The sequence below is a fragment of the Marmota flaviventris genome, chromosome 5 (genome assembly GCF_047511675.1).
Source record: "Marmota flaviventris isolate mMarFla1 chromosome 5, mMarFla1.hap1, whole genome shotgun sequence".
Lineage (NCBI taxonomy): Eukaryota > Metazoa > Chordata > Mammalia > Rodentia > Sciuridae > Marmota > Marmota flaviventris.
The window spans coordinates 124,452,353-124,464,435 of record NC_092502.1 but is presented as its reverse complement, the minus strand read 5'-3'; the positions used below and the strand labels follow the sequence as shown (position 1 = coordinate 124,464,435).

At 32.9% G+C, this 12,083-nt stretch overlaps 1 protein-coding gene across 1 annotated transcript in view; it reads right to left on the bottom strand.

Annotated features, from left to right (window-relative positions):
- The window catches only part of Arl15 (ARF like GTPase 15), a 397,137-nt gene that overhangs the window by 189,010 nt on the left and 196,044 nt on the right, over positions 1 to 12,083 (bottom strand). Inside the window, exon 4 of the mRNA XM_027938132.2 lies at positions 11,126 to 11,334. Coding sequence (XP_027793933.1) covers positions 11,126 to 11,334 — 209 coding nt within the window. The remainder of the gene's footprint in view (positions 1 to 11,125; positions 11,335 to 12,083) is intronic.

Below are 12,083 nucleotides of genomic sequence, written 5' to 3'. Positions count from 1 at the left end.
AAAGGAGAACTACTTTTCACTGTATACTCTTTGGTCCTACTTAAAATTGTACCATGTGGTTTTATTCATCATTCAGATTGTTAATTAAAATAGGATTTAATGGATTTTTAGGTTGTATAATGTTCTATGGAAATTCAAACAAAAGTGATATACATTTTCTAGAAGATGTCAGTCATACAATCTTAATTGATGGAGAAAGGATCAAGTGATCTCAACTATGATTCTTTACAAACTTATACATATTTGTAAACAAATTGAGTAGAAGAGCTATTATTCTAAATATAATTCTAATGAACGTAAACTCGTTAACATCTTGAAAAACATGGCCCTAACTTTTTTACAGTATATTTTCCAGTTCAGCATTACTGTGGCTAAAGAATTATATGGCAAAATCTTACTAAAATCCAAACAAGAAAAAATAACAAAAAGAATTAGGATTTTTGTATTCCATTTCTAACAGACAAAACTTTAAAATTACAAATTCATACCAAGGGTTTTTACCAAAATGCAACGTCTATGACCTTACATGGATTTAGTATAAATTCAATGAAATACTCTACTTTCTGCATCTAAATTGCTAGAACTCATGTTCTAAATAATTAAAGGGGCATTACAAAATTCACAATCATTAAAGAAAAACTGCATTTTCCTAGCACAGAGAATCAGTTCAGTCAAAAAATTAAAAAAAACCTCAATAATATGAAAAGAAAACAAAGAGATTCTGGAAATGTATAAAAGACATAGCTGAGATACTCAGACTTCCATGAACAATAACAGGCAAGCAACCTGGTGACCTCATGCTTTACCTGTTTTCACTTCCTCATTTAAGAAGTGACATTAATATAAAGTCGTTGAAAAAGCCAGACTTAATTAATGGGGGGGGGCACCAGAAGGATGCCCAACTTTAACTAAAGAAAAACATGAGTTAATATAAAAGGATGAGAAACTGGTACCCATTGTTTTACTGACCAAAACATGCAAGAAACATGCTTACACACTTAAATCATTCAAATATTTAAACAACTTTCCAAAAAAAAATTCACAAGTACCACTTTAAATGAAACTATTGCAGTATTGATTAAAATATCAATCTATATAGGACAAGAAAAAAGTCCTCTTTTTTAGGAATCTGTGTTTTAATGTTTTGAAAACTCAATGCCTGGGGTATAATTATTTGCTTCTGCATAATAATCATAACAGCAATAAATGTGTATAAGTGTATATAATTTATACCTCTATATCAAGATCTTTCTGAGGCCAATTTTTTCAGGATCCATCTAATTATTCAATCTTCTCTTCAATGCACTATGCTAAAACATGATGAGAGAGTACCTTTCTTCTACAGCAGAGTTAACAATTGTAACTCTTCTATACAAAAGTACATACAAGAGGAAGTGAGAGGAAAGGGAAAAATAATACAAGGGGGACAAATGAATGTCAGTAGAGGGGGCAGAGAGAGAAGAGGGGAGGGGAGGGGAGGGGAGGGGGGATAGTAGAGGATAGGAAAGGCAGCAGAACACAACAGACACTAGTATGGCAATATGTAAATCAATGGATGTGTAACTGATGTGATTCTGCAATCTGTATATGGGGTAAAAATGGGAGCTCATAACCCACTTGAATCAAAGGGTGAAATATGATATATCAAGAACTATGTAATGTTTTGAACAGCCAACAATAAAAAATTAAAAAAAAATTATGATTAAAAATAAAAAAAAAAAAACAATTGTAACTCTTCAACCAGCTGTTCTCCAAGGATTCCCTGGTCAAGCTCTTATTCTCATTTCATTATTTCTTTGTTCTCCATGTCTAAACTGTACACAAGTTACCCAGACTTTCCACTCTGGCCCCTTTCAATAAAGACTTGTTTTGGCTTGACAAGTTATTAGTCATAACCATGGTATAAAAACAAATATTTCATAAAATCCTACATGTTACAATTATATTCTTCTATGCAACCTCCAGATTTTTTCACTGTTCATACATAGACACTCCCTCCCAGAGGCTCACTTGATTTAAGTCATTTATGAAAATGATTCTAGTTACTTTATGAAGGTATTTACTATCTAAACATTCTTCATAGAGCATTCTTTTAAAAACCTCATCATCTTATTTCAGGTGTGGCACGAGCTAAATATGATCTATATACCCTGCTCAGCACAACTGAATCCAGACACCTGGAATTTTCTGAATTTTGTTGCTGTTGCTATTTTATTTGTAAGCCTACATATAACAAAATGAAACTCTACTTAACTCTTCCCAGCTGCAGTTGAGTAGAAAACTTATAAATTGTGTGTGTGTGTGTGTGTGAAAGATTTATATGCGTACAAATCTAGATTTTAAAATTTTTAGTATAAAAGTAATTCTCAACTTCACTATTAGTGTGATATTAAAAACACAGCAAAGACCAAAATAGCCCCAGTCAGGAGAAAACCATGTGGCACCTCGAAAATGAGATGCTATTTTTCTTCACAAGAACCTTGTAGAACACCTTCTCATTGATACTGAAAGTCTAAATCCTAATTTCATTTGAAACCAGTAGATAACAATTTTCTCCAAATAAAAATACTCAAGGTAGTTCTGAGAATGTATAAACAATAGAGTGTGGCTAAATATATAATTCTATATAAAGAGCTATCACTAAAGAAAGAAAAAGAACAAGAGATAGGAGATTCTAGTAAACAAAATGGGGAGGTTCTATAGGCAAATTATTCAGGTATAGATTAGTTCCTTCCTATCAGAGCCAACATATACTACAGAGTGGTTGCTTCTAAGCCACATTGAGTCTGCTGTTTTTACCACTGCACATGTCGAGTTCATTGTTTTCATCAAAGGCACAAATAATTCATAGGTAGAGAAAATAAATAAAATGGCAAGACGAAAGTGCCCATTTCCAAGTATCAGAGTATTCTATTCATCTCAAAAGATGAAAGCAGATATTTTTCATTCCAGGTTTTTGTTCTTAAAGGAAGAAGGCCAAAAAATATGTGATTTTCATATCTGTGCTAACACAGTTGAGCCTTTTTAAAGTCACTGCCAGAAATGCACTGGTTTTCTTACCTGCTTTTTCCATGCTTTAGGTTAAGGATGCCTGCCTCATTATAAACCCTACTGCTTCCCCAGACTTTCTGTAGTCTGGCTTTGCTGTGATTACTGGTCAAAACCTTTAATTACAGTATATAGTTTGTGCAGCTGCCTGGAAATTGGTCTCAGGGTCAGTGGCTCTTCCCATTCCCCTCTTTCCATTCTTTTGAAGCAATATTGCTGAACTGAAGGCATTGTTCCAGCTTTCTGGTGTGCTCTGTCTGCTGCACATTATGAATAGCTTTGCAATCACTCTAGCAATTGGTTCTTCAACTGCCTTTAGGTTGTCAATTGTAATTCATTGGCTCCAGGCACCTTTTCTCTTTTCATTCTCTTGAGGTCTTTTATTACTTAATTTGCAATAATATTAGGGAATGTCTTCTTCAGACATGTCACTAATGCCTTACTGATTATGAGGTTGGGAGGACAGCTGACTTTCATACATGTCTGTTAAAATGTTTCAATATTTCCTTCATCTTTGTCACTCCTAAGGCCAATCCGGGCAGTTATTTTGTTAAGAAATTTTGCTAAATCCTTAAGTCCTCTAAGAATTCTCCTTAAGATATTCTTATTTGGGGTTAATTTATACAGATAGTTATAGTTATTTTATAACTTTCCAAAGATAGAATTGCTTATTTTTATAATAATTAAGCTTTTATATCTTCTTCCTATAATTATGGCCTAGTATTTTCCATAAATAAGAATTCTAATTTTGAGCTCTATACAATTCAGAAATAGTAAACTAAGAGGTAAAGGTCTTTGAATAGAAATCAATGTCTATGTTTTCAGAACCCTTTAAAACCTATAGACATCCTTTTAGAGATTATAGAAAAAAGCTTTCAAATTATTCAAAATAAGTTCCAACACTTCTGCATTATAGAGTCAAAAGGAATTTTATTTGAATTTTAGGAGAAAGAATAAAAACATAACTCTTGATCTATTGAAAAAAAAAAATCTTCAGTGTATTATGTCTCAAATCCTGACTCTGGACAAAATCCAGTAGATTAACCCCTCTCATTAGGCTCAGCCATTCCAGAGCAACTAAGGGTATTTTTAAGCAGACACTATGTAATAATAATAATGATAATAATTATCATAATGATAATAACTAACGCTTATTGTGCTTTTTATCTTCAAAGCACCTTACTGACATTAACTATGTGTCTATTTTCAAATTAATTTAACTCAACAAATGTTTTATTAACTTTGTAAGCTATGGAATGTATAACTGAATTTGCTTTAGCAAATGAAAAACATAGCTAATAAAAGGAATTAAAGATCCCCCAAAACAAAAGATGGCACTACTGTATACTTCTGCCTCAAAATCATTCATTACCTTTGTTGAATCATTCATTACCTTTATAAATCATAAAATACTAATTTTTTTTATAAAATATAAAGTTGAAATGAAGATGTAAAGAGTAACATTGAACACTTACCACTTAAATCCATATTGCTTCAAGAAGACTAGAAATGAGCCAAATCATATTGCTCAGTAAAAGTAGTCTCTACCTTGACTAGTTATGATTCTTTATAAAATATAAAAACATGTACACACAAAAAATTTTAAGTATGAGAATTTTTAATATCCAAGTTCATTAATGTAACACATGATCTTAAAGGCTCAATTTGTTTTTATTAAATTGAATTCATTTCTTTAAAGCTGTCAACTATGTTCCCATAGAGCTTATTATGTACTACTCTCCACATGAGAAATATAAACAGTAAAAGACAGTTTGCAATGCTAGCAAATGAAATAAGCTCTATACAGTTAAAATGAGTAACTATTAAAAAAAAAAAAAAGCATTGAAAGAATACTTGGTCAAGATGACCTGCCACTTTCTATGAGGAATTTTATGAGGAAAATAATAACTAACTATACTCTTACACATGAACACTAGTGGATACACACAAATATAAGTACATAAAAATACATAAGACAAATATTTGTAAATATGACAATTAACAGATCAAAACTTTTGTGAACTAATCACATGGTCAGAATGGTGAGGATTTGTGGACGATGTTATTCCTGAGCAATATTCAAATATCAGGAAGAAAATGAAAAATGTTTATATTCAAGGACTGAAACAGTTGAGTTAGACTGAGTGAAGACAGGAGACAGAAATCTGGATAAAGTCGATGGCATAAAGCCAGTAGGAAACTATGCATGATAAGACCCAGAAGGAGTTATTCCTTCAAACAACATATATCGAGTAAAGAGACATAAACAAGTCGTAATTCCTGTCCTTCAAGGAGCTTACAGTCTTAAGGGGTAGTCAGAAAAGTTAACAGGCAATTAAATTTAATAGTATGATTTGGACAAGCCTAGGATGCCAAGGGAAATCAGAAGGGGCCACCTAACTGTGCCACAGGCATTCAGGATGTGACACAATCTTGAGGTGGTTTTCTCAGGGAAATAGGAACAGTGGGTGGTAGCTAGGCGTGAGTGAGAAAAGAAAAAGGAATCCAATTATGAAGCACATTAATGTTTAAGAGATGTGGAGTTCCATCTGATTCCAGAAAGTATTAGAAAATAGTAGTTTTTAATATGGGTACCAGGTAAAGTAGAAAGTTTGTTTTTCTGGTATGTGTTGAGAAACAGGAAGGAAGGGTCAAATCTGAAGATGTAAACTACTAGAAAGGGGAGAGAAGTACTGCAGAGTCAGAAGAGGGAGAAGAGGACAATGAAAACATCTGCAAATAGATAGATAGATAGATAGATAGATAGATAGATAGATAGATAGATAGAAAGAAAGAAAATAAATAAGACTCAGAAAGCAGGTTCAAAATTTTCCACATTTACATACAATGACGTCCTGAACATACTGAATACAGGAGGAGAGTGGAAAGGAATGGAAGGTTTTATAATGAAACACAAAGAATTCTTTTTGGAGCGTGCACTGTCATGTTTTGAAACGTATTTCTTGGTGACCTCATCTAAGTATATAATAAAATGGACCTTTATTTTGTTACATACTTGTTAGTGGGACGTTTACTGGTTTTCAGTGGCCATAGCACATTCTCATCATGTTACCTAGTGGACGTAAGAAACAGATGTACAGAGGGAAGAATGTTGAGATCAAGGTGGATATGTGTAAAATTAAGGAAATCAAGTAATCAAATTAATTTTCTCAAGAAATGTATATCAAAAGAAAAAAAACCTCAAATGAATATACAATAAGCAAAATATTCTGGCTGTTCTAATACTCTCAGCTTTTAAGTTGCTTTTTAAAATACACTTAGAACATTTGACATTTTTGTAACTAATGAAATGATTGCTAATTCAGCTTTTCTTAAAGGTTAGTAAACATTTTCAAAAGATAGTTATCTTTTCAGTAGAAGACTGACTTCGAAACCCTCTTACTTGTTTCCCCAGGATTTAACTAACAGTGTGGAGGACATCTGTATGGAAAGGACAACAAATAACTTGTACTTCTTATATTGTTTTAAAATAAGTATATGTCCCATAAGGGAGTTTTCAGAATGATCACACCATAGGTATGTACATGCTGTATGTGAAATTAAATCAGGGTTTCTAAAATGCTGCCAAGGGGCAGGTCAAAATACTTGGAAAACTCTTAAGATTTAAAGTATATGACCCTTACTTCCCAATGACTATTTTACAAACACACACACATTTCTCTCCATATACAAAAAGTGATATTAAATCAAGCTAAGTATTTTATGTGATTCTGTAAGTGTGTTGCATTTTCTAATAAATGAATTGACAAGTAAAATCAAAGAAGATATTTGTTACTTCACAGAGCTACCAAAAAACAACTGATCAGTTGTCAAGCAATATAAATATAAAAGTTTTCAACTAGAGATTTATTATTTGGTGACACACATTAAGAAGAATAAAGTACATTATGTAGAAATAGTATATGGAAAAATTATAATTAAAAGTGATAGCTAACTGCCATAAATGTACTAGTAATTTCTTCCAGAAGATATATACAAATTAGAAAATGAAAACAAACTATTCATGATACACTGAATATTGAATGCATTGTTCAAAAAAAAAATCTCAACACTTATAACTAAAACAAAACAAGGTCTAAAAAAACCCAGTAATGTTTGCATTATTACAGAAATACTTGCAAATACTCTTCTCACGTTTACATTCTATTCTTTCCAAGTAAAACAACAACTTCTATGCACATAACAACAAGCTGAATTATAATTGCATGAAAACTGAGAAATTGCCTGATCACAAGTTTTAACTTTAATATTGACACTCTAATTTAGATGCAGGATTTTCCTATGCTATAATTAAGGAGCCAAGGAACCAATATCATCAGTGGTATATAACTCTGCTTCCAGAATATGCTGCACCGTTACCGTATCTTTCAACTAATATTTGGTTTAATAGAATATATTTAACAACTCAGGACTTATGGGGTAGTATTTCTGAAAAACTTAAATACTTTTAGATGAAGGAGATGGATAACATCAAATCAGATGAGATTGCTAAAAATATGATTATTTCTTTCAAGCTAACAAAATGTGTCATTTTATATGACATGCTAATACCCAATAAAATGAAAATAAGACTTTAAAATGACAGGAGGTAAAAGAATCACAATCAGCAACTATGCAGAAGGAAAATAGGATTACATTATTGGCTGCTATATCAACTTAACTTCTCATAAAATCTTCCTGATCTATTAAATAACTTCAGAACTGAAGTATGCTCTCCTATGGGAGTTGTAAAAAAAAAAAAAAATAGATACAATTACAACTCAATACAACAAAAAGTCAACCTATTTACCCTTAAGATTTTTCATTTTATAGCTTTATCATTTAAACCAGGCCAGATTTTCCCCTAATGTATCAAGGGGCCACTTGGCATAATTACGGATTTTTCTAGTGTGTTTTCTATAGTGAAAAATAGTAGATATGAATAAATTCTGGAAAACTGTGGTAACTACACCTCCCCAAAGTGAATACAACAAACATCTGTTGCAAGAACTGCTTGGCTTTCAGACAGTATATAAAGGGTGTTCTTTTTCCCAGTATTTGCTTTTTTTGTTAAAAACCCTTATTTGTTTTAAAAAAGAAATACATGTTTCCACTATCAAAACACAAAGTCTTAAGAGTCTGGTAAGTTTGACTCAGTGAAAAAAAATGGTATATTACAGAAAGGGAAACTATGCCATGTGCAAGATTCCACTTGCTTCTGAAAGGACACCAAAATAACTGGGCAGGCTGCCCTCTGCCTGTGGGTTCCAGAGTAATTTCAATCAGTGTTGTCCTTTCTTAACATAGTGCTCCAATAAACCCAGCAACACTCATTGTAGGGAGGGGACTAAATACTTAACTCTCTGAGGATGTTTATCCTCTGTTGGAATCTCAGTGATAATTCTGCTTTCTCCTATAGGCTTCACTGGCTCCACTCACTTCTAAGGTCAACAGCATCCTCATTCCTCAATTAAGCAAATGAATTCCAAGTTTTATTCCAGCAATGGATAAATAATGGCACATTTTCTGCATAAAGCATAAAATGTAGTAATTTTCAATGGACAGAGGGGAAGGGTCAATAAGCCTTTATGACTCATGTTTTCATAACTGCACCCCAAGAGTGGTTCAGTACTTTTTGATAAGCTGAATGCACCTTCATTGATTTTTAACGAACAGAATCTTGCCTAAAATTCACAGATATTTTGCATAGCAAAGCATGATCTTTTTAGCATTTGGAAATTTCAAAAAGTATACACAAATGAATAGGTGCAAATATAATGTTTACAAGCAGTAGGGCTGAGAACAGATAATACCTTTATGAAAGAAAGAATAATAAAAAGATGACCACATCTTTTTACACATGACAACTAACATATGACTTTGTTCTCAAAACGATTTTCTTCCCAAGCCTGCTCCCAACCAGTTTGGGGTTATTTTTATACAACACTGAAGATTCAGTTTCACAACTCCATTTTTATTGCTAACAATAAGATACTGATTTAATTCTTACAACATGACAGAGTATTTCAATAGGCCCTTATGACACTAGACAGAGAAATTTCTCTGCCATCAAGAAATGAGAAAGATGGGAAGCTTCTTTTCCTTTTGGACCAAGGTAAATGTAAACACTTCATTATGCTTCCATAAAACTCAAGATTTGCAACAGCATTTATTCCAAAAAAGTAATCCAAAGTGGCTAACATATGGTATATGTTTATAGAACTATAGGAAAAATGCTTTACCATCTTCAAAATCATACTATATAAATTCCATTCTAAGAAAATATTTTAAGGAAAAGTGAAATTGATACAGATGAAAAGGAAAATCAAGTCTCATCCTCTACTACATACAAGTTTAGAATAATCTTCAAACCATACCTATGATCTTCTACGTTTATGGTCAACTGTCTTAATAAAAGATTAATCACAAAAAGGGTGGGGGGATATTTTCTCTTTTCCTAAGAGTTACTCAGCAAACACACACAAGGAATACTCAGAAACAATTAATTGCTAAAAGCTTCCTTTACTCAATGTAACAATGCTTAATTCCTACAGATGGTTTCTATGAGTCAAATATTCAGTTTAAATAACACATCTGTCTCAATAATATTATGTCTAAGGAAAACAGATAGTTTCTATAATTTAAAAGCAAAAATAAAAAGAAAATCTCTTGTCAGATATTCTTCCAATTTGAATAAAATCACCTGAAATGATAATGGCACTTTCATCATGTCTCAGATTTCACACTAATACTTCATATATACAAATGTGTTGTATTCTCTCTTCTATAATACACACATATGTAACATTTCTCATAACAACTATCAGAATAACAATATATTTTCAGCAAAGCACCTTATAATCATAAACTAAGGTAATATCTATAGCAATCCACCATTGCATGCCATCATACTCATTCTATAGATAGAAAACCTGATGGTATGAAGTTAGAAGATTTACCTAAGGTCTTGAGGTAGGCACCACAGAAAGGCACCACACTCACAATGCTGGAGATCTGTACAACAATCCCTCTCTGATTCTATTTTTATTGCTATTTTTGCTTTAATTTTTATTATCTGTATTATATTTTCTAAAATCTATACACAAAAAAGGTAGTAGTTAATTCTGAATGAAGCAAATAAAGATAGATGAGAAAACTCTAATAATTGAAATAATTCTTACCTTCCTTACTATTTTTCTAAAACAAATGAAAATTGCCTATATATGGTTCCTCTTCTACTCAGTACTTTAAGCTACAAAGTAAATTACCTAAATTAATGTGAGTTACTTAAAATAATTTGCATGATTCCCATTTTATAGGTGAGAAGCCAGACACCAGAACAAAGCTATTAGCCATGGGTCATACTCTAAATGTGAGAAAGGTCTGGAGTTAAAACATGTTATGTTCTTGGCTCATTTTTCTGACTAAAGGTAATGACATTCCTATTAACCATCTTACTCCAAAGCCACTTGAGGAAGCACACAATTTTCTGAAGGAGAGGGGGAAATATATCCTGAAAGTTACAGGTGTAAAGAATACATCAAGAGTTTTGATTTCATTATACTTGGCTTATAACTCAGTATAATTTAAGTTTTAGAAACTATTTATATAAGTTATTACTTTAGTACCATGAATCGAATCAGAAGCTTGGCTGAGTGAGACACTAATTACTTGCCCAGAAGGGTCATGTGCTTTTATAGGAGCTGAGAAATAAAATTAGATGAGGAAAATAAAGAGTGGTTCGTATTAAAAGGTATTTGGTGGCATGGAACTTAAAAGATAAGACATCAATTTTTAGCTTGGCTGATTACAGAGTAGGACCCACTGCTCCTAGTCAACAGCAAGCATTACAGAGGAGCAAGAACAAGACATTTAAGGGTAAGTGATGCATGGTAACATGCACCATGTATTTCTTGAAAAACTGTGGGAGAGGAGAAGGAATTACGTCGGCAGGTTAAATAACATTAAGTAACCAGAACATCTCTAGTTGTTTGCATCTTTCCAGATTCCAATGTGACAGCAATAGTCCAACAAACAAAAAGGTAGACAAAGAGTTGCCAATGCTAATGAAACATACCTCTTGTACTGAGCGAGCCGCTGGCTTGTCTTGATGATTGGCCAATATTAAAAAGGGTAAAGTGCATAATTGTGGGTGCTGAAGAGCTGAGTGCAGTTCATTTCTAGCAGTTTCTAAATCATCCTCTGAAGAGGCACTGTCTAATACAAATATTACCCCTTGAGATCCTTGGTAATAACGGCTCCAGTATTTCCGGATATTATCAGCCCCTGTCATAAAAAGAGAAAAAAAAAATATCCCTTTTTAAGAATAGCTTTCAGAAACTGAAAAATGTCCCCATTAGTATTTCCTACTGGGAACCAAAATTAAGTATGAAAGAAAGGCTGTGGTATGGAATAGAACAGGGATCTAGAAAAGACAGAGGTTGTGATGGATAAGAACAAAGGCCTAGAGCCAACAGGCAGATGTGGCTAACAAAATGCAAATGTTTAAGTCATTCTTTGTACTTCCATATCAAAAGACACAAGAAAGAACCAGGATAATACTTCTTAGACTTCAAGTCAAAACAATGTTGTCTGACTTTGCTTCATATTCCTAAGTGAACTACACTCCCTACAAGTTGGGTATGGACATAACTCAGAGAGCAGATGTTCCCTAAGGCTTTCTTCCACACCATTTGCATCTATATCATCATTATTTGGTGATATTTTCTAATAGCACTGTACTACAAGTTTGAGGTAGCCCCCAAACTTCAGATGTTGGAAACCTAATCCTCAAATTGTATATTGGTGGTATTTAAAGGTGGGCCTTTCAGAGATAACTAGGATTAGATGAGGTCATGAGATTGGGACCTCATGATAGAGATAAATGGATTCATTATAAGAGGAAGAGAGACCGAAACCTCATGTTCCTTTCACCAAGTGATGTTTCTACCACATCATGATACAGCAAGACCCTCACCAGATGTGGACCTTCAACCTTGGACTTACCAGCCTCCAGAACTATAATAAATAAATTT